This window comes from Conger conger, chromosome 17 (genome assembly GCF_963514075.1).
Source record: "Conger conger chromosome 17, fConCon1.1, whole genome shotgun sequence".
Taxonomy (NCBI): domain Eukaryota; kingdom Metazoa; phylum Chordata; class Actinopteri; order Anguilliformes; family Congridae; genus Conger; species Conger conger.
The window spans coordinates 2,908,019-2,931,574 of NC_083776.1; the positions used below are offsets into that span (position 1 = coordinate 2,908,019).

At 47.4% G+C, this 23,556-nt stretch overlaps 1 protein-coding gene across 1 annotated transcript; it reads right to left on the reverse strand.

Annotated features, from left to right (window-relative positions):
- Positions 1–656: 656 nt before the first annotated feature.
- On the reverse strand, positions 657–16,991 carry LOC133116943 (coiled-coil domain-containing protein 80-like). The gene is made up of 7 exons (XM_061226974.1): positions 14,050–16,991; positions 12,669–12,825; positions 10,034–10,170; positions 9,634–9,785; positions 7,183–7,286; positions 4,084–4,167; positions 657–1,445 (listed from the first exon to the last, which is right to left on the reverse strand). Exons 1-7 carry the CDS (start codon positions 15,838–15,840, stop codon positions 1,123–1,125), a joined length of 2,748 nt encoding a protein of 915 aa, XP_061082958.1. The 5' UTR covers positions 15,841–16,991; the 3' UTR covers positions 657–1,122.
- Positions 16,992–23,556: the final 6,565 nt, after the last annotated feature.

Here is a 23,556-nt window from a genome sequence, read left to right on the forward strand (position 1 = left end):
AGTGTTCCAGAACAGTCCTGAGGCAGTGCCATTGCACTCTTGAAAATGCAACAAATAACACGTGCAATAAATAGAAGTGCAATAAAAACATGGGGAATATTGAACGCGTTTAGCATACGCTGCTTAAAAGTTTTTAGTACACTTTAGTACTTGTGTACTTAGCGAAATTTAAGAAGTTTACAATCCGTAAATAATTTCAAATGGCACAAGGTAAGAAGGGAAAAGACAGAAGTTAAAAATAATCTTTTTTACTTTGCAGGATAGTGACCTTGGAATTCATAAAGTCACTTTTGGCAAAAGAAACAAGATTATTTCCATTTTACAACAAATTAGGGGGACTCTAACGACAGTAGTTTGGGATGAACTAGACGCCATGCTGGTGTGAACTTTCAGAATGACTGCCCTTGTAGAGAAAATGACCATGGATTCTCTAAAATGGTGGGTATTTGGATGAATTTAAGATTCCGATTTCTATTTATTTGTAAAAATAAAAGGTGTTCATTTTCGTAGATGTAATGGTACATTAAAAGGTCGATCTTGTGAATACCTGATATAGTGGGCTAATGCTTAATATAGACCACAAACAAGCTCTGATTAAGACTTTTTATGGGAGTTTTGCAGTGAAAACTATTCAAATACGGGTTTAACAATCAAGATTTGGTAATAAATTGAGGGCTTTATTCATCAGTATACAGTGGCACTGTACAGTGGAACTGCATTTAAATAACTTTCAACAATAAGACATAAACAGAAATACATTTTTCATGTTGAAGATTAGATCCAACAATGTCGTACTGTATAGTTTAATGCCATTTCAAAATTAAACCACCTCAACTAGAGCTTCCAATAAATAAAATATGTGGCATAAAAAAAAGAATATATCTACACACAACTTTATCAAGAACAGAAACGTCCATAAATGTTGAAATTATATGTCTTCAGCTTGTGACTGAAAGAAACGTGTGGCCCATTCAAACACATTGAATATGAATAATATGAAGAAGAAAAAAAAAGGCGGGGGAGGGGGGGGGGGGGGATGGTGGCTTGCACTTTGACCCTGTCATTACCTTAACTGAAAATATAAACAAACCTCAGCGGGGGTCAAGGGTTACGTCACTCCCCTTAGTAGCCATATCCCTGGTGATAGCCGTCCTGGTAGCCATCGTGGTAACCGTGGTGATGGTAACCGTAGCCACCGTACTCGTCCTCCGGACAGCGCATGCCCAGAGACTGCTGGATGGCCATCTCCTGCCTGCGCAGCTGCATGGAGTCCACCAGGTCGTAGATGTTGGCCATGGACCACATCGGGGAAGGGTACCAGGATTTGACGTTCCCGTCCTTGCCCACCAGCAGCATGGAGAAGTACTCCGGGCTGATCTGGAAGTAGTTCCGGATGTCCTTCACCAGGGCGGCCGAGATGCCCTCGCGCTCCACAGTCGCGCTTCCTGGAAACGAAAGGCGTTAAGGCTCCCGACGCGGCGCGAGACCTAGCCCGTGGCCCAGCACTGTAAGCCAGCGGTCTTCATTCCTGCTGCAGAGAGCTGGCTTTGGTTGTTACTCAGCACTTAATTGATCAATGAAAGCAGATGATTATACAGTTACCTCACACCTGGGAGCCATCTGTAGCCCTGACAAAATATGTATTTAAACAGAAACGGTGGCACGTTGAACATCCTACTGAAAACCGCGGATGGACTGACTGACAGGGCGTTTTGCTCCTATGCCTGAGAAGGCTTACGTCATCATTTATTTGGTAAATGGTAAATGGTTGGCATTTGTATAGCTCCTTTATCCGAAGCGCTGTACAATTGTACACACACACACACACACACACACACACACACACACACACACACACACACACACACACACACACACACACACACACACACACACACACACACACACACACACACACACACACACACACACACACACCAATGGAAATTGGCTGCCATGTAAGGCACCAACCAGCTTGTCAGGAGCATTTGGGAGTTAGGTGTCTTGCTCAGGGTCACTTTGACACACCCAGGGCGGGATCGAGCCGGGAAACCCTCTGACTGCCAGGCGACTGCTCTTACCGCCTGAGCCAATGAGACGACTGCTCTTACCGCCTGAGCCAATGTTGCCCATTTTGGCTACAGCCTCGACACACCCACCAAACGGGAGCAAACAACTTTGAAAGCCTGTTGGAAAAACGTGGCACACTGATGGGAGGAAACGTATCGCTCAACGTGTAAAAGTGTAGGGCGCAACGTTTTCCGATTTGAACGTGCCCCGGGTTTCTTGGGTCTGAGTTGCTTGCTGCTACTAAGGCAAGAACCAAAAACAGCAGGGCCCTGCAGCTCTCCAGGACCAGGAATGAAGGTCAGCGCTGTAAGCCATGGCTCAGCACCACGGGACCAAGCTATTGCTATAAAAACATCATCAGTACAAAGTAACGCCTGGACCATAAACTGCACTCTCCTGGGCCTGCGGGTGACTCCGTACAGTACGGTGGTTGTTTTTCTTTTCTTTTTTAAATGGATGTTGAAAGCACTACATATCCTGCCGTGGCTACATCGTCAGCGTTTGTAACGTCTTGACTAAAGTCCTGCTCTGATTTAATGGCGTGGAAGGCGAGGTGGGTGGGGGGGGGGTAACCTTCAAACGTGCTAATGCAGCATTTCGAGAAACAAAGGAGGGTTTGGTTTGGTTTCCAGGTCCTACTCTCCGTACAGCTGGACAAACACAAACCAAAGTGCTAATGGTTCACTTTTGAAAATATGTTAAACCTCCATTTTATTTTTTCCCCCCTCTGCCATATATCATCTCTGAGTACCTTCTGATGAAGTACCAGAATGCCATGGAGATAAAACCTTAAACTTTCGGGACTGCGAGGTGGGTCGTATTTAATGAATTACTTAATTATCGCAATCGTTGACATGATCTGTCGTTTATAGACACGTTCAGTGATATTAACGGTAGCTGATAAATGTTGTTGTCGCGTAGCGTTTTATTGCGGTCTAGTTTATGAGTGAATCTGTCACGGTCCATATGGCTAATTAGCTGATAGGGTAACTGGTGGAAGCAAAATCCTGTAGACACACTGGCCCTCCAGGACTGGAGTTGTCCTCCCTGCTTTAACTGCACGGGTTCTTCCTGCTGTGACCACAAGCCAACATACAGGGGCACCAGACACCACCAATTGTATCAAAAAAGTGCCAGTGTGGGTGCAGGCTTTTGTTTTAGCCCAACACTATGACACCTGATTGAATGAACTAATCATGGTCTTTAATGAAGACCTCAATAAGTAGAATCAGGAGGCTTAGTGCTAGGCTAAAACAAAAACCTGCACCCACACCCCGGACCATTTCGGATAAGATTGGATACCCCTGCTTTAGAGCAAAGCTGGCCAATCCTGTTCCTGGAGATCCTGTCGGTTTTCACTCCAACCCCAAAAATGGCCCACCTGATTCTACTAAGTAGCAGTGAGATCTCTCGCTGTTGAATGAGGTGAGCTTTGTTATGTTTGGAGTGAAAACCTAAAGCACATTAGATCTCCAGGAACAGGGCTGGGCAGCCTGCTGTGGAGGAAAGTCCAGGGGTCAGAAAGTAAAAGTCCTCCCACGTCTTTCTTCTACCCATGAACTCAGCCTGCTGATTTCACTAATTAATTCACTAATTTCCCACCTGCGGTAGGTGCGTGCAGATTAGAACATAATGGCCGTCAGCCATGCCCAAGTGCCAATCACCTTATAATTCAAGCAGTTTAACTTTAAATTCCTAAAGTACATAAAAAGTAAATAATCTAGTGAACTGTCGTTCTATTAGCTGGCTTCCCGACTACCTCACTGTGCTGGTATTCAGGTACCGCTTTTAATGTTACCAACATTAACCTGGGCGCGTCCAAATACTAGAAAAAAAAAATCTGCCTTTCCTCCATTCGTCTTCTCCTATATGTAAGCATGGGGGTGGGGGATAGACGACTGCAGGAAAGGAGGATGTGTTTTTTGAGCACTGGGGCGCGCCCTCCTGTGCCGTGGCTCTGTGACCCTGGCTCTGTGCAGGATGTGTGTGGCGCAGGGAGGGGGCCGCACGCACCGTTGATGGGGTACAGCTCCAGGACACCGCCCATGTCCACCGCGTCCACGCCGACCAGCTTCAGAATGGAGATGTGCCGCAGGCCTAGGGGAAGAGGACAGGGGCATCACGCCGTTAACACACCCGGGGGACGCAAGGGCAGCCTGTAGCGCAGCGGCTAAGGTACAGGACTGGGCGTAGCCACGATAAAATGGTAAATGGCAGGCATTTATATAGAGCCTTTATCCAAAGCGCTGTACAAGTGATGCTTCTCCATTCACCCATTCATACACACACTCGCACACCGACGGCGATTGGCTGCCATGCAAGGCACCGACCAGCTCGTCAGGAGCATTTGGGGGTTAGGTGTCTTGCTCAGGGACACTTCGACACAGCCCGGGCGGGGGATCGAACCGGCAACCCTCCCGACTGCCAGATGACTGCCTGAGCCATGTCGCCCCGCCCCGGTGTAGCCACGATAAGATCCGCGCAGCTGTTGGGCCCTAGAGCAAGTGATACCTAGTGGACTTCCTGAAGCTTAGAACAAGCAAGGGGCCCATTTGTGTTGGGCCACATACAGTATGTATGAAGAATATGCCTGGATAAAGGTTTAAAGATCCAAGAACACTGCAAAAGGGGCAGCAGCCTGTAGCGTAGTGGTTAGGGTACATGACTGGGACCCGGAAGGTTGGTGGTTCAAGCCCCGGTGTAGCCATGATGAGATGCACACAGCTGATCCACCTGCATTGCTCCAAGGGGTAGTGTCTCCTGCTTAGTTTAATCAACTGTAAGTCGCTTTGGATAAAGGCGTCAGCTAAATAACATGTCATGTAAAATGTAAGGGATGACGCACAAGTGGGATGGTGTCAGTACCTGGGCCAGGAGGACAGATCAAGACTTTTAGAAAATGTTGTTGTTTTATATTTAATAATAATAACTTGATGGCAGGTCATTTTAGTTTTTCTAATCACTAATATTTCTGTTGTTTACTGCCTGTTATTCTCTTATTAGTTCCATCGTATACATGACACTGGTGATTAAACAAGAGCTCTCAATGGTTGTTTTTATATGAGGAGACCAGTTTAATGAGAAAATTGCACTTTCATTTGTACATTGAAAACATCGTTTCATTAGTCTCTCACCAGTATTTCAGCAAATAGACTTCAATTAGCAAGAACACAGGAAGGTGAACATGCTGTAGTCTACAGACGTGGAAGAATGTCAAACTATTCAAACTGCTAAAATAAACTGTGCCAGGTCAGTTATGGACCTGGCCCAAATGTTGATATGAGCTGAAGCTCGATCCAGACCAGAAACGTTTTGCGGTCAGGGCTGTTTTTTCGACCTTTTCAGTCTGAAATCAAGTTTAAACTCCCCTATGAGATCATATCTCCGGAAAAGCAGCACACTTTGATAAAGGAGCCAGGCCCACGTAATGCAGGCTTGTCTACGGTGATAAACAGGAAACTAGGAAGCCACAAAGACTAGACCAGGAGTGGCTTTTAGATGGAGATAGTTACCTATCGCTCCAGATCTCTGTACTTCTGGAACATGTCTCCACTGGCTCCTCACCTCTCAGTATGAACACAAGAGCCCCAAACAAAAGATAAACTGAACTGAACTGAACATGTAATAGGCAAAGCCTCAAAAAGTAGGTGTGCTATTACAATCTTGGATCTCTTAAAATGCCCCTTAAAATAATCTGCTTTTCATGCATGGTGCTTCTATGCTAATGTGTACTTTCACATTACGTTGTAGTTAACCCATTATGGACTGTATAGAAAACCCATAGAAAGGCCTAGGAATCACAATGCATTTCAATGGTCATGTGTTATCAAATATAGGTCATATGATCAAATACAATGCTGGGGTCGCATCCCTCTGTTACTGGAGATTTAATGCACAGGTCACATACGTCTGCTAAGGGAAACATAACGCGCAGGTCACATCTGTCTGCTAAGGATTTAAGTAAAGTAAAAGTGTGTACACTTTAAATCTGATGGGATCTTATACAGGAAGAGTTTTTGTTTGAACTTAAAAACAAAAATGCTAATCTCCCTGTGCAACGGTGCCAGAGTCCTGGCAGAGGAGCGTGGTTGTCAAGGATACAGGAGAAAATGTCCCGTTTGCCGCTTACCACCAAAAAATAAATAAAAAAAAGCGGGATCTGTTCATATGCAGATGGCTCTGCCAACAGTGTTATTTTGGAACCCCACTGTGTCATTTAGAAACATAAGAGAGAGGAACATGGCATTTTCAAAAAGAGTTTATAGCAAGGTCTCCTGAGTTTGAAGCACAGAGAAACGGTGTATCTTATTTTCATTTCTCCTTCATTTTACCAGGGTAGTCACATTGAGCTTGACGTCCCTGCTGAAAAGAAAAAAAAAACAGCTTTTTGTTATGTTTTGAAACAGCTGGTAGCTGGTCGACCAGTTCAGACCAGCTCCATGCTCAACATGATTTGACCAGTCTAAGCTATGTATTGAAACTGCGGGTAGCTGGTATTTCAAGCCGGTCATAGCTGGATTTCACACCAGCGGATGCTCTGTTGCACATGAGCCCCGGTGCCTATGTGTCTGTGGACTGTGGGCGGAAACCGGAGCACCCGGAGGAAACCCACAATGATACGGGGAGAGCAGGCAAACTCCACACGGAGCGGATCCCGTCAGCCACGCTGCACCACCGTGCTGCCTGTAACCAGGGGGCCATTTTGTGAGGTTTTCTGTAATGAGCCCATCCTGAGCACCTCACTGTTCTGTTGCCGGTGAGTAAGTACCATTGCCAGACACCTGGGTGGCAAACTAAATGGTAAAATGCATTTTTATAGCGCCTTTATCCAAAGCGCTGTACAATTGATGCTCATTCACCCATCCATACACACGCTCACACACCAACGGCGATTGGTTGCCATGCAAGGCACCGACCAGCTCGTCAGGAGCAATTGGGGGTTAGGTGTCTTCCTCTGGGACGCTTCGACACAGCCCCCGGGCGGGGGATCGAACCGGCAACCCCTCCGACTGCTCTTACCGCCCGAGCCATGTCGCCCCCCACTTTACACTTAGGGGAGCCTTTAGTTAATTCAGCCGACCACATTGGACTACATTGGTCACATGATCTCACCAAGGTTGCAGGCCTGGCTGGTCAGGGCGTACAGCTGCTGCTGATAGGCCCATTCTTCGTCATTGGGGGCGGAGATTATGAACAGCCGACGTCTCCAGCGGAACCTGAAACCACACAGGCCAATCAGCAAGAGCCATTTGGGCCGTCACAGCCAATCACATCGCTCCTCTACAAAGGGGGATTCACAGAGATGACTCCTCAGCTCAGGTACTGATGCTCATAGGAACCGATGGGACTGTGATTGGCTCAAACATAGAGAATAAAGTATACATTTTCCAATCAACTGTACTTGTTAGCATAGACAACCATGCTGACATTACATTTTATTTATCTTTATATGCTTTTATATGTGTCAGTGAATATGCAAAGCACTCGTATGAAATGACTTGCAAACCATTGTAAGAAAAGTTAAATGGTTCTACAAACTAAACTATCAATTCATTGTACTAATTTATATATACTTGGTATATTCAGACATATATATTACAGTCATTCCTATATACTACATTAGACCTAGTATTTTACATAATTCCAACAGGTATAACTTAATATTTGTTTTATTCAATAATTGAAAATTCTAAATGTACATTATCAAAAATATGAACAAGTGAACTTGAATGTACTTGTAGATGTGATTTAATTTTTCTACCTGTCATCTCTCTTTTCTTATTAATAGAATGTCTGTCAGCATCTGGCTTTACTTTGTGTATAGTGGAAGCAAGCACTGCTCTACCACTGGAATGTGCTGAGACACCCAGCACAGCCCAGCCCAGCCCTGCCTAGCCCAGCTCAGCCCAGCCCAGCCCAGCCCAGCCCAACCCAGCCCAGCCCAGCTCAGCCCAGCTCAGCCCAGCCCAACACAGCCCAGCCCAGCTCAGCCCAGCCCAGCCCAGCCCAGCTCAGCCCTGCCCAGCCCAGCTCAGCCCAGCCCAACACAGCCCAGCCCAGCTCAGCACAGCCCAGCTCAGCACAGCCCAGCCCAGCCCAGCCCTGCCTAGCCCAGCTCAGCCCAGCTCAGCACAGCCCAGCCCAGCCCAGCCCAGCCCTGCCCTGCCCTGCCCAGCCCTACACAGCCCTGCCCAGCCCTACACAGCCCAGCCCAGCCCTACACAGCCCAGCCCAACACAGCCCAGCCCAGCCCAGCCCTGCCCAGCCCAGCCCTACACAGCCCTGCCCAGCCCTACACAGCCCAGCCCAGCCCAACACAGCCCTGCCCAGCCCAGCCCAGCCCAGCCCTACACAGCCCTGCCCAGCCCTACACAGCCCAGCCCAGCCCAACACAGCCCTGCCCAGCCCAGCCCAGCCCAGCCCTACACAGCCCTGCCCAGCCCTGCCCAGCCCAACACAGCCCAGCCCAGCCCAGCCCTGCCCAGCCCAACACAGCCCTGCCCAGCCCAGCCCAGCCCAGCCCAGCCCAGCCCAGCCCTGCCCTGCCCTGCCCAGCCCAACACAGCCCAGCCCAGCCCAGCCCTGCCCAGCCCAACACAGCCCTGCCCAGCCCAGCCCAGCCCAGCCCAGCCCAGCCCAGCCCTGCCCAGCCCAACACAGCCCTGCCCAGCCCAGCCCAGCCCAACACAGCCCAACCCAGCCCAGCCCTGCCCTGGCCTTCCTCTGCTCCCAGCCAGATCCCAGCATAAGCACTCACACTCAGGCCCCAATAACAGCTGGCCTGCTCCCCTGCACTTCCACCCTCCAGCTGTCCGCGGTGTGGAAAGAGCGCGGCCTGAGCCAGGACTCGGCAGAGAGAGGTATTTACGGGAAGCGGCTCGGCCTGGGAGCGAGAGCGGGGGAGAGGTTTCTGCCAGCACTCCTGGGCCTGTTCCGCTGAGTTTGCAAATTCAAATTCAAATTCGGCAGTTTGGCAACAGCGGTCAGAAGTGCCCGCTGTTAACTCGACTATATTAAAGCACGGTTACTCACTACCGGTGGTCTCTCAAATAAATAAACCGCCATAAAGTTGGCGGTTGACGTTCGTGGCCAACTGCTGCTGTTGTAAGACTGTTATAAAGAAGGGATTTTATTCCCATTGCATCAAGGAAAAACCCCCAGCTGCATAAATGGATTTGAGCAGTGGTCCTCACTCCTGGTCCTGGAGAGCTGCAGGGTGTGCTGGTTTTTGTTTGTGCCTTAATATCAGACCCAAGAACCCAGGGGAGGTGAGTACAATCAACTTCTTTAATTGATCAATTACGCGCTGAGTAACAACAAAAACCTGTGGCTCTCCAGGATCAGGGGTGAGGACCACTGGATTAGATAGTGTATAAGATGTACCTAAACAAATAAATATTATACGAATACAGTCGAATTCAAACCAACTCACCAGACAAACGGGCAGAAAATATACAGGGGGAATAAAATTCTTTATATCGGTCGGGACAACATGAACAACATACGCAACCTCCAAACCACGACATCCCTGTGAAGAAGAGATGCAATCCGAAGCCACATCACCTTGAGAGGAAGTTCTCCAGAGATCTGGGTTTGTCTTCCTTCTTACACACCACGCCATCCTTCTTCTGCTGCGCCATTTCGTCGATCCGCGATGTGAACGTGTCGATGTGATCGAACACCGCCTTCATGGCTATGGGGACTTCGTAGGATTGCTGTGCAGAAGAGAAAGTTATTTGCCCTGATTATTTTTGCAACTCTGAAATTGCTTAATTTTGGCCATTTTGCACACAAGGTTAACAACACAAATCAAATCCTGTGCGTTCAATCCCTATGTGTGCATGAGTGTGTGTGTGTGTGTGTGTGCGTATGTATGTGTGTGTGCATGTGTGCATGAGTGAGTGTGTGTGTGTGTGTGTGTGTGTGTGTGTTGGAGGTGGGGGGGGGGGGCAGGCACACTGACCTTCAGTTTCATGTCAAAGTCAGTCAGCACCATGAGGAAGTCGTTGTACATCATGCCGAACTCCTTGCGGATCTGGATGATGAGGTCCTTGTTCACCAGGTCCTCATGCCTCATGCCTTTCATGGGCTTGTCGTGCTCTGACACGGGAACAGCAAACAAACACCTCGCCGTTAGCGTTCCAAGGGCTGCCAATTCGCCACAGTCGTGCAAGAGAACATTCTCCCTCCGTCTGCACACACATAAACGCATTTTACACCACTGCTCTGGCTCTCTCTGTGCAGTGAACCCAGGGCACTGGCGGGGGGGAGGTGGTGTGTGTGTGTGTGTGTGTGGGGGGGGGGGGGTTATTGGCTGCAGAAGGGGATGATGAAACTAGGGCGGCCTGCAGCGTAGTGGTTAAGGTACATGACTGGGACCTGCAAGGTCGTTGGTTCGATCCCCGGTGTGGCCACAATAAGATCCGCACAGCCGTTGGGCCCTTGAGCAAGGCCCTAGACCCTGCATTGCTCCAGAGGAGGACTGTCTCCTGCTTAGTCTAATCAACTGTACGTCGCTCTGGATAAGAGCGTCTGCCAAATGCCATTAATGTAACGTACGTCAAGTCATGTCATGACATTCAATGGAATTTAGCGATAACCACTTGTTAAAAAAAAAAAAAAGAAAGCACCACAAATGCAAAGATCTGCAGTACACATCAGAGCAACAATATACCAAAGCAATTCACACTGAGATAACAAACGGATATCTGGTACACAAAGTAATACAGAACCTTTAGATGAAGTTGCAGGCATTCAGTCTGGATGGTATTTTCCACTGGACATGTGGCCCTTTCCATTGGGGAAATATTCTTTTCTTTCTTTTTTCCTTTTATTCTTATTCTAAGAATTCTAAGAATAAAAGGCCTTCACTGATGCTTTTCCTTGACAGGATAATTGCATACTGCCTGGTCCTTCAATTTGAAAGAATTGAACACATCATGTAAAAAATATGATGCTCACAGATACGCAGAAGATATATATTCTGTTTTGATTATGGCTTGATCTATGTAGCATGGTGGAAAAAAAAACAAAACTTGCCAACGTGTCCCAAGTTAACCGTGGAGTCAGTGAAAAGCGCAGGCCAAAGTCCATGTATGGACAAAGCTTCAGCAAAAAGCCACGGGAAATGAGTTAACGCTTTCAGAATGGTACCTTCTGTCGTGCCTCTGGAATACACCAGCCAATCTCCCAGAATGCCCCACACACACAAAGAAGGGCTCTCATTGGTCCAGCGGATACTCTGGCCAACATCTTGGCTCCTGTGTTTGTGGAAGATGAGGTCACCTCACACCGGATAGCCCTACTCATTCCACTACTGCCGCTCTGAAGAACGTCCAGCAATTCAAAATGGACGCCACTTGGATCAGAGCGGAGGGCAAGAGTGCAATTAACATTTGCGTCAAACTGGAGAGTTGTCATCTCATAGCACTGTCTGTCCAGCATTCCTTTCCAATAGACAGGACCGAGATTAATACTTTGATTATTAATGTATTAACTAATACTTCGATATGGCTAAGGCCAATGTCTGAAGAAGTTGATTTATGCAGAGATTTCTTATGGGGAAAAATAAACGTTCTGTACCAAAATAATGATCCACCAAACAAACAAATTCCTCAATTGCATAAGCTCTGAATATACATTCAAATCTTTTAAAGGCTTTGATTACATGTTGAAAGAACAGCCTGGCTACTAATTAACCTTTTCTTGTTACAAACGCAGTACTGAACTTTAAACAAGGGATATACGTTCAGTTAGTCCGTCACAACAAGGGCCTGATAGATCCTCCTAAGATTACCGAAGCCAGAAGGCCCGTTTGGTGAGAAAACATTTTCTTCAGTTGTACAGCTTATGTATGGGTTACAAAGGAAGCTGACTTTAATAGTCTTTTAACAAAAGACCACAGGTGTAAAAAAACAGATCTAAAGCGACTTGTGCTAAATGAGGCTCACCCTCCTGCCTGGTTTGATCTGTCCGGCAAGCCCCCCCTGGCCCCTGTAACATGATCTGTTTTGCTCTGTTCTAACGCTAAATTCCCGCCAACAAAGTCGCCACACTCAGGTGCTATGCAAACTGATCTGCTACAAGCCTGCAGGACTCAATTAAGAAGGCGTTGCCAAATGTGAAATCAGTTTTTGCTTGGGTACTGGCATCGTTAATTTATGGTAGTAAAAAGTTCAGGATTAAGCTTGAAGCTTGAAAACCTTAATAATAGAAACAGAACATGAATACAGTTGATAAAATACCTGTTCCTTGTGTAGCCTTAGTTTATAATCAATAAACAGCCTATAGCCTAGAGGCTAAGGTAAATATTTGAGACCTGCAAGGTTGGTGGAGCCAGCTGTTGGGCCCTTGAGCAAGGCCCTTAACCCCACATTGCTCCAGTGGGGGGGACTCCTGCTTAGTTTAATCAACTGTAAGTCGCTTTGCATAAAAGCGTCAGCTAAATGACATGTAATGTAATGTAATTAATTTGCAATATTACGAGTCAAAGAATGAGTCAGGAATGAACAAAATCAACCAAAAAAGTAGATAAGCAAATATTGATTAGTGCAGTGTGTATTCAGGGTGCAGCACAGTCTAAAGCAGCTGAAGCTTACCCAGCTGGTAGTGGTCAATCTTCATGGTGCTGTTGGTCAAGGCCCCGAAGATGGTGATGATGGAGACTTTCCTGAGGGCCATCTCACACACGCTCTCCAGGTACTCGTCCCTCTGCTGGATGTACATGTTGTTCTCCTCGTGTGGAGAGGTGATCACCTGGAGAAAAGAGGATTTGCGTTGGACAGGCGGTAAGAAAACACTGGCGGGCCTTTTCCGTGATCCATCGAGCTTGGGCAGCCAGTAGCCTAGTGGCTAAGGTGCATGACTGGGACCAAGATGGTTGGTGGTTCAAGCCCCGGTGTAGCTTGTAGGTCTACACAGCTGTTGGGCCCTTGATGAAGGCCCTTTACCTCGCATTACCCTTTACTACGGAAATCCCGGAGTTCCACCAAAAACTTTTTTAATCAAACAGAAAATACTATAACCGTAAAAAGGCCCTGAATCTATGAGGACAAACATATGCTGATTGATTTTTACATTTAGTTTTCTAAAGCTTTTCATTGTTTTTACTCGTATTAATCAGTTCTCAGAGCTACAATCTCTTCTGCTAATTTGGGAGAGTGTAGCTGTGCTCTGCTCCAATGGATGTGGGGTCAGTCTGCTTTTTATCACACTGCCATCTACAAGCTGGGCCCACACAGAGTCTAAGATCAACAGGTGCAGATCAACAGGTGGACTGCACGTGGCCTCCTGACCAGTAGGACTTGCACAATGATATAATAATTGATAACTGTCAGCTCGCTGATGCTTTTATCCAAAGTGAGTTACAGCTGATTAGACCTAGCGGGGGGCAATCTCCCACTGGAGCAATGTGAGGTTAGGGGCCTTGCTCAAGGGCCCAAAAGCTGCACTGATCGTATTATGGCTACATCACGGGCAACAGAAACCCTCCCTTCACTAGGCAATGCTTGGGGAAATTATTCAACCAACCACAGCTGGCACTGGTATGGTTAGGATTCAATACTAGAACATAGGGCCCATCTATGCCTCAAAAGAACAAAAAAAATCTTCATCATTCTTAAACATATATTTTCAAGTTTAATACAGGTATATTAGTCTGTCTAGCAGACTCATTCAGTTTATTTATACATGACTGTGATCAGATCAGATACTCTGTTTCTGGCTTTACCAAACCCGAGCTCCACCTGTCCCATCGGCTAATCACATCATCGTATTAAATGTGGCGTTTTCAGCAGCTGCCTGCAGTACTTGTGTGTGCATGAATAAAACAAACATGAAATACGGTACATTCCTGTAGACAGGCACACAACCAGATACCAGACTGTACATGATGGAAATAAATTAAAACGAGAGGAGAGCCCAACTCAAATTTAATAACTGAACTGATTATTATGAAGCATTGAACCGGGCCGTACTTACAATAAGACGTCTTCTACTTTCAAAGTAATCGAAGAAGGACGCCAAAGCGCCTTTAGGCGGAGGCGTTTTCTTTGAGGGCTTCTGGAAGGTGTCTTTGTCCTTGTTCTTGGAGGCCTTCTTTCCAGGCCTTCTGTTGCGACTGTCTCCCTTGCCCTCCTTAGCAGCCTTGGCCTTCTTGTCGTGTTTATTCCTCTTGGCCGACTTGTCTGGCCGGTCAGACTTCTTCTTCTTCTTCTCCGGTTTCCCGTGCTTCCCTCTGCCCTTCTTCGTGGGGATGACCTCCAGCTCAGACCCCTCTGGGTCGTCAGGTTTGGGCCCCGCTCCTGGGTACATCTCCTCGTACTCGTTGCTCAGCACTTTCCCGCCGTTCTTCTTCTTCTTCTTCTGTGGCGGTTTGGCTCTGGCGGGTTTGTGCTGAGTGGGCTCCACGCCGGCTTGCTTGCGGTTGTAATCCTTTTTGTCCGTGCGATTGTCGCCGTACTGTCCCGTGTAGGCCTTGGTGTAGTACTCGGAGGGAGCTGTGGGGTCCGGTGCGACTTTGTGGCGGTGTCGGTCCTTGCGGTTGTCCCTCGTAGGGAGGTGGTGGGAAGGTTTGGCAGTGGTTTTGGGGGTTGGAATCCAGTGAGGGGGCGTTTGGGCCTTGGGGGTAGTTGGGGGACTGGTGGTGGTGGTGGTGGTAGTGGTTGTGGGACGTGTGGTGGTTGTCGTGGTGGTGGTGGCCCTCGTGGTCGTGGTGGGACGTGTGGCGGTTGTCGGGGTGGTGGTGGCCCTCGTAGTCGTGGTGGGACGTGTCGTGGTGGTTGTGGTAGTCGTTGGCCTGGTTGCGGTTGCCGTGGTGGTGGTCGTCGTGGTGGTTGCCAGGGTGGTGGTGGTCTGAGCGGGTCGGCGGACCGGCTTACGGAGCACGGGCTTCCTCTCCACACGCGTGTCCACCTGAGCGCCGGCGCCGCCCTCCTCCACCACCTGCCCCTCCACGCCGGCGCCCTTGCACTTCTGCACGAAGCCCCGCTGCCGGCTCTTCTCCAGCTTGCGCATGGGCGTGCGGTCGATCGCCTCGTACATGGCCTCCAGCCTGACCGGGTACGGGTAGCGCTCCTCCACCTGCAGCGTCTTCTTCAGGAGCACCATGCCGAACTTGCCCCTCTCCAGCTTCAGGAAGTTCATGAGCCGCGGGACGAGGCCGGCGTCCAGCGGCTCCTCCACCACCTTGCCCTCGCTGGTGATGCGGCGCACCTTCCCGCCCGCCTCGCCCTCCTGGTGGAACACCACGATCTGCTGCACGTGCCGCTCCGCCAGCTCGCAGTACACGTCCGGCTTCAGCAGGCTCATCATCAGGCGGTAGTAGCCGTCCGAGTCGTGCGGGGCGGAGATCACCAGCACGCGGTTCTTGCCGGCGAAGCTCGCCAAGAGGTTGGGGGACCCCGCGCCGCTGGGCACGCGGGTCAGCCTCGCCCGGGACCTTGGGGCCCCGTCGTCCTGAACCATGCCGTTCAGTCGAGGGCTTCCCTGCTGCTGGGCGGGTCTCCTGCCCGCCAGCATCCGTCTGGTCTGCATCGCGCGTCCCGCGAACTGACGTAGGTGCGCAGCGCCAGGTCTCCCCTGTCCGCCCGCGCCGAACGCCGGCTGAGCGTCGCCGCCGGCCGCGGTCCGCGCTTCTGACTGCGAGTGCGCTTTGTTTGGAAGCCGTCTGAGATTCCCCCGTCCCTCAGCCTGCCGCTCCCCGGCGTCGGCCCCTGCCCAGGCTAGCGCCAGCAGCGCGACAGCCGCCCAGAACATCAGTGTCCGCTTCATTATATTGCTCTACCAAAGAAAAACCCACATGAAGAGAAAGAAATTCCCAGTGTGCAGCATAGGTTTCGGCGTCTTTTGCTGATGTTAAAGGGTACCAGATGGTAGATGCAATGAGTCAGTAACAAATGTTACGCTTCAAAGCATTGTTTACAAGTCTAGCTTCGCTTCAGCGCACTTTTTATTAGCTAATTACGAGGCAAAAGTCCCACGCAGGCGCAAAACTACCACAACTGCCAATTTGGAATTTAAACAATGGTTTTCAAAACATGAAATTGTCCATTAGTATCGTTTAAAAATATACACAAATATAATTCCCCAATAAATCGTAGTCACATACGCATATCAAGTAGAACTAATTTAAATAGCCTACGAGAACCAAACTTCTAAATGGTGCGCAAAACCCAGGTATTCCGTTGCATGAAAATCCACTGGCCACTTGTCCTATTAATTCGTCGAATCGGGAGGAAATGTCACATGACAATTGCGCATTGAAGAATGAAATAGTCCTTTCGTGATTCCAAATGACCAACCAAATAAAAACTAATATTGGTGTAAAAACGTCCATTAACCGCTACTTTTCCCAGGAAGGAATTTACCGCTTAGTCCGTCTCCCTGCACCACGGAGCACTTTAATACCGTTTCCGGAGGAGAGAAGGGACTCTACATTAGTCTCCAAAGGCGAAAGAAATCTCAGGAAAGCGATGGTTGGAGCGAGTCTCGCCTTCCCCTTTCCCATTACACTGGAAGCTATTCCAGAAATGTCACGAAAGCTACAGCTTGTGTGTCCTTCGCCAGGGGAGGAACACGGCTCGACCGCTGGAGGTGAAGTTGGACTAACACAGTCGTAGCGGATCTCGAGCACTATTCGACACCGCCTCTTCTTGTGTGAAATATGCTACGGACAACCTTTCGGGATTTGCACTTGTGTCCATAAATCTCAATTATACTTGAAATATGACCTACATGCAGCCTATCATTCTCCCGGGGAAGCTAACATTTGAATACACGTATCGGTTTATTTTTTTCGGAAAGCTGCATCGAAAGGCTGCAGTTGATTAACAGCATGATACCATTCTCTCTTTCTTTCTATCATTTTCTTTCTCTTTCTTTCGTTCTTTTACATTATCGGCCAAATGAAACATCTGCAAACAACTGCGAATTCACCAAGTTTAAAAGACTGGCAATCACTTCGAAGGGATTTAATTTGACAATCAAGTGTATAGTCACCTACATTATAAAACTAATTTTGTAGCCTATAGCTAGATATTCTCGGAATTAATGTACACTCAGCAGGCGACCTTATGTACACTAATAGTAGTCTGCAATAACGGTCACAGAATAGAGCACCTTCCGAGAACCCGCTGATCTGGGCAGCTATTTTGACTTTGCCTGCCACTTTATTCTGTGTATAAATAAGCACCGCGCCGAAACCAAAGATCAAAGAATAGCACGTAGACATTGGGATGCGTTCCACTTGAACAAGGATGTTATAAAATGCAAATGAAAATTGCCTTTGGTTGGGTGCATATTCAAAACAACGAGTCATTTAGAGAAGACCAGATGTACTCTTCATAACATAACAGCTCCGACCAGATGTGTTTGACCTTTTGTCAGAGATTAAGTAGTTGTCCCAAGAATTCAGTTTTGAGCAAAAATAGAATCCCCTGATTACATCGGACTAGATTTGATAAGCCAATATACATGTATGTTTTTGCAATCACTGCAGGGGAAACCTAAAACAACCTTAACTCCTGGAAGAAAAAAAACAAAACGTGGTGTTCCAAGCCATTTTTACAATGTTAAATTAAGTATTTTAGCTTTTACTTAGTAGGTAGTCTAACCAAAATCATAAGCGTCCTTGACATAGACATCTGTATGTATGTAGATGATTTAGAAATATGAAGCCACTTGCTGTAGTGGGAGAGTGATAACAAGTTATATAACCCTGTAGATCACTGCGAGACTCGTTGAAGAAGATCACTCTCAAGCATCGACAAAAGTTAGAAAAATGATGAGAATCGGTGGACATCAACACCCAGTGAACGTGTTTGGTTGGAGGTACCAAGCCAGTGACAAGAACATGTCCTTTGGTCAATGATGTAATCAATTTTCTAAGCTTACTAAGACCAACCTCTACCCCAGAATAACACTCTTGGTGCTTTTTACATGTTGTACATCAGTTATATTCTTAGTTACAGAGCCTTATGTTCAAATATTCAATTTTCATTATAACACAACTCTCCCTTTTCTTGAACTTGAAAACAAGGCTGCTGATATATTAGCTAGAACCAGCGATAACAACACATTATTAAACCCACTAGTGCAGATCACTAGATTTACGAGTTGACAGTTGTTCCTCCTTGTGAACATTACAAAAAAAGTATTGTGTACAAATGTATAAAAAAGTATAATTACAGCAATAATTGCATGTTAAATACATGAGTGAAGAGTACAAAAAGAAACAGATTTAGCTCACTTCCTTTTATTTGGATAAAAATCGCTGGCCGGTTGATATTTTAATCACGGGAGGCTGGGTGGTAACTGCCAGGCTTGCAACAATAGGCAGCAGTTGGCTTGGGGAGCCTTACATAATCACGCTCAGGAAGCCTCACATGCTGGCTGCTCTGGGGGAAAAGAGCGGGCCGGTCTGGATCCGTCTCGGAACAATGGGGCGTTACGTCCGCTTGACCTCAGCTCCACTCCGCCCACACGTCCAGGCCTGGAGGAGGACGAGCGACAGGAGGAACGTCCCACTGGATCTGGAGGGCTGTCCTGGCTGGATCTGGTGGACCCATTGGATCCATTGGATCTGGATCTGGAGGACTGTCCTGTTGGATCTGGATCTAGAGGACCTTCCTGCTGGATCTAGAGGACCTTCCTAGCTGGATCTGGTGGACCTTCCTGCTGGATCTGGAGGACCGTCCATTGGATCTGGATCTGGAGGACCGTCCTGTTGGATCTGGATCTAGAGGACCTTCCTGCTGGATCTGGAGGACCTTCCTGCTGGATCTAGAGGACCTTCCCATTGGATCTGGAGGACCGTCCATTGGATCTGGAGGACCGTCCATTGGATCTGGATCTGGAGCCCTGATGGAGTCACAGCGCCAAGCTCATCTTCCCTGGCCATCAAACATCTGCTCAGACTCCAGTCTCCATCGAGCTCTGTCTGCCCGCTGCAGGGGCGGGCAACTCAGCACTTTTCTGGGATTGTGAGGTGCTGTCGAGATGGATGTTGTTGTTTATGGGGTACATCTTTAGCAACGTTTAGATGAATGTGTGAAGCACATTGGTGACTGGATCTAGGCTGTGGATGAGTTTGGTGACTCATCCACAGCCAAGATCCAGCTGGCCTCCGTAAGTTTCACTACTTCGTACTTTATCTCAGAAATACCTTGAGGAAAAAAATACATTTATGAACTGCTAAATTTGAATCAGAGATGATTCAGACAATCAGGTGTCTAACAGGTATGCTCTCCTCATTTTAATTTCACCTTTTAGAAAAAGGACAGACAACACTGTTTCATAGGGCGGCCTGTAGCGTAGTGGTTAAGGTACATGACTGGGACCGGCAAGGTCGGCGGTTCGATACCCGGTGTTGCCACAATAAGATCGGCACAGCCGTTGGGCCCTTGAGCAAGGCCCTTAACCCTGCATTGCTCCAGGGGAGGATTGTCTCCTGCTTAGTCTAATCAACTGTACGTCGCTCTGGATAAGAGCGTCTGCCAAATGCCAATAATGTAATGTAATGAAATGTCTAACAGAGCTACAGAGAGTGAAAGAAGGAGGAGTGTTAATGGTCCAGATCAATGTGTGAGGAGTATGTTGTGGCAGGTCCTATAAGGTTTATAATGAGGTAGGTTCGGTAGGTTTATAATGAGGTAGGTTCAGTAGGTTTCTAATGAGGTTCAGGTTAGCAAGGTCAGTGCTGAATTCAGCGAGGAATAGTGTATGTAAATCTGCAGTAAAAACGTATGTGTATACGTACACGTGTCGGTATGCATTTCAATGTGTGTATGCACAGGTGTGTGTGTGTGTGTGAGTGTGAGAGAGAGAGAGTGTGTCATATTTGAAAACTTTCATTCTATAGATTGTAGAATTGACTGATACAGCTAGTGTACATGGAGAGAGAGAGAGAGAGAGAGAGATAGAGAGAGAGACAAATAGAGTGAATGAGAGAGAGGGAGAGAGAGAGGAGAGGAAGAGAGAGAGAAAGAGTGAGAGGGAAGGAGGGAGAGAGACTGCAGAAAGTGAATTCTGTATTTCTGCTTGTCGGTACAGTGCTCTGCTCGACCTCCCTGAGCAGAACGGCGCTCTCTCAATCTCAGACACAGCTTTACTTGTTCCCACAAGTGAGGTCATAGTCTGGTAAATAACGAATTAAAGGTAGTGCATACACACACACACACACACACAAACACACAAACACACACACACAGATTGCTACTGTCATCGTTTATACTGAAAGTGCAATTATCGGTTTGTATTTCCTGCGTGTCACCATGGCTACCGTGAAAAGTTTATTGTGGTAAACAGCACATGAAATGATTATATGACCGTTTCTGAAACCTCTAAACAGAATAGGACTAGGAGTGGTTTTCCCTCTCCCTCTAAACTTCCAGACAGGAATTCCTTGATAGATACTGGGGACGTTTTTTGCAGTTGCCACGGTTTCAGAGCAGCAGACAGATCTTTGGATCCCGGGGACCGGCGGATAAGAGATGGGAAGTCGTCAAGCCTTGTTAATTTGAAAGTAAAAAGCCTGAACGGTCCACAAGTGGCCAGCTGTTCGGCTCCGAGCAAAGAAACGCGCAGTTATCAGGCCTGGCTCGGCGATGATCGCAGTCTGCGGCGGGGCTGCAGTGAAAACACAGCCTCCGTTACCGTCTCCTGTTTTTATACCAGCGCTGTTGGCCTGACTCAGTGCTTTGAATGTGCGGCATTCATTTTTTCAGAAAATCGGTGGCTTGTGGCTCACGGATCGCTATTCTCTTTGATGTGAAGGCCGGAGAGCGGAAAAGTTGAAAATGAGAAGGCGCTGAAATGGAAGTCGGTCGGAGTGGAATGGCGCACCCCGTCTGACTGGGATGTTTATATTACTTATAATGTACTTAAAATCCTTGATCAAAGGCGGAAAACGTTTTGTTTGAAGTGCGTATATCATACCAGTGTTTTTTTTGTTTTTTTTATTGAAAATAAAAAATTGTCTGACTCTGGAATGACTCTGAAATAATGTGTAATTGCTTTGGGCCTAAAGTGTAATACGGATAATATTAAATGTAAATGCATAATCATGCAGTTTCATGCGTTACCAATCAGAAATCTTGAGCCGGCCTACCGTACGCTTCACGTTGGTGAACCCCTGGGAGCAATAGCTGGAATCCGGAGCAGTGAAAAATCTAGGTTGAGCAATGACTAGGTTAACCAGTAATATTACAGCTCAGATTTTTATCCGGATATGGTCTGGTTACATCCTAGTCGGATAGAAAACTCATCGTTTCAGCCAAATGTAGCTGGGTTTTTGTTGGAATGCCTGGATGGTGTATTCACCACAAAAGTATTTTAAGAACCTTTTCTCTGTCACCAGTTTATATTGAATCTTCGAGAATGATCCCCCTCTTTAAGAAGGAATATCGTAAGCATCCTAGGGTTGGTTGAATAACCTTTTTAAATGAAATCATTATTTCTGGGATGTCTCGATTTCTCGGATGTGTTCTATTCATTGAACTCATTGTCATGGACTATACATTTATTGATATGTACTCGTATTTGTTTTATGTACTATACACAATAAATTATTTTTTATGTGATCAACCAATGTGGTTGCTATTATTAATGTATTATTATTATTATTATTACGGTATTATTATTATTATTATTATGGGACATGACATGGATTCCTTTCAGGCTTTCCAAAAGGTTCCTTCAGAGAACCTTTAAAAAAGGGTTCCTTCTGGAGGCACCTCAAGGGGTTCCCTCAATTTGCGTGGCGATCCCTCCCTACTGGTCCCTGCTGAGTCCCTCCCTTCGAGCAGCGTGCCAATTATGCCGCTCCATGTGAGCCGGCCAAACTCAGCTTTGGCAGGACCGAGAATCGAACCCCAGTCCTCGGTGTGCAACTGAAACGAACTGACGCCTGCATCAAGGTCCGTTTACTTTAGCTGCGCGCCACCGCGGCCCCCACGGAACCCTTTTTTTAAGGTTCTCCGAAGGAACCGTTCGCAAAGCCTGAAAGGAATCCACTCCCGCGTGGTCCCGTGGGCGGCTCTCAGCCCAGCCCGCCTCTGGGCTCTGCCGGGAAACCCACACCGGGGACCGGACATTCCTCCACACGCAGGCCTGGTGCTGCTAAACCCATCGAGACGGATTCGTTCACTCCCCAAAAATGCCAGTGATGTCGCGCGCCGGGCGGGTGCAGGAAGCCAGCGGGTGACATCACTTCCCCTCTGACCTCAGCGCACGTGTCACTCGACAATCGACGCGTTTGTTCGGCGGGCAGACGCGGCCATTTTCTACGTGCCGCTCATTAAAGTGTAATTAACGTGTGTTTCTCCAGCTGCGGTGGGCGTGTTCCCCTTCATACTGTAAGGGCTGTTAGGGCAGACTCAAATCTGACCCCAGTCTGCAGATTATTTAACCATTTTTCCCCCAGGGATAGGTTGAACGGAATCGAATATACATCACGCACTCCACATATATTTTATATACTGCATATGTTAAATGTGCATAGTTTGAAGAATATGGAAATATACTGGTAATATAACATTAAATAATAAAGTTATCAGACCTGGCACACATGTTTTGGTGGTCATCATTGGATTGAGATTTCATTGAGATTTCATTGAGATTTCATTGAGATGTCCTGTAGCTTCCTATTTGACATTTGCCTCATAACTTGTACCCACCATGTTCTTAGTAGAGCAATTACGAATTTGAACGTCATGTACCAGTAGTGAAACCAAATGTCTTTATAATGGGTAAACAAACAAAGGTCTTTGCAGGAGTCAAAAACCACTGAACTCTGGAATGCTGGAATTAGACTGGCCGTTTGTAATAACACTGAACTCTCAGAATCAGATTGGCTATTCCGAATATCGTAGACCAGGAGCAGAAACTCGGGGGCCTATTGGCCGAAACCCAAGATGTGAATCTCTGCTAAGCTCGTTGTTTTTGGTCCCTTCAATTCACAGACCAGAGAAGAAAAAAGCAACATTGGCTCAGGATGTAAGGCGGTTGGAGGGTTGCCGGTTCAATCCCGCCCTGGGTGTGTCGAAGTGTCCCTGAGCAAGATACCTAACCTCTAATTGCTCCTGACGAGTTGGTCAGTGCCATGCATGGCAGCCAATCGCTGTTGGTGTGTGAGTGTGAGTGTGTGTGTGTGTGTGTGTGTGTGAATGGGTGAATGAGAAGCATCAATTGTACAGCGCTTTGGATTAAGGCAATATAAATGCAGACGATTTTAGGATTTTGTGTGCTTGTGGGGCCTGGTACAAGTGACTGGCAGGTTAAGACTAGTCTAGGTGAAACTGATAAGTGCATCTGCTCCTCTACAGGCCTATGCTATGTTTGTGTTTGTTGTCGGTGTTGCTTAAAAATACATGGTTAACAGCTGTTTCTTTATTTGTCCGACACAACATACGCTTGTAGTCGGTCATCACAAGAGCGATGTAGGCTAACAGGAAGCCGAGCAGCCGTGCTATTATGTGAAAACACGGAGGC

Excerpts from the sequence above, each read along its gene's own strand:
- LOC133116943 (XM_061226974.1), bottom strand. The coding sequence starts at position 15,840 with ATGAAGCGGACACTGATGTTCTGGGCGGCTGTCGCGCTGCTGGCGCTA. Across the intron at positions 12,826-14,049 it reads AAAGTAGAAGACGTCTTATT|GTGATCACCTCTCCACACGA; the intron begins GTAAGTACGGCC and ends TCTTTTCTCCAG. Across the intron at positions 4,168-7,182 it reads CAGCCAGGCCTGCAACCTTG|GCCTGCGGCACATCTCCATT; the intron begins GTGAGATCATGT and ends CTCTTCCCCTAG.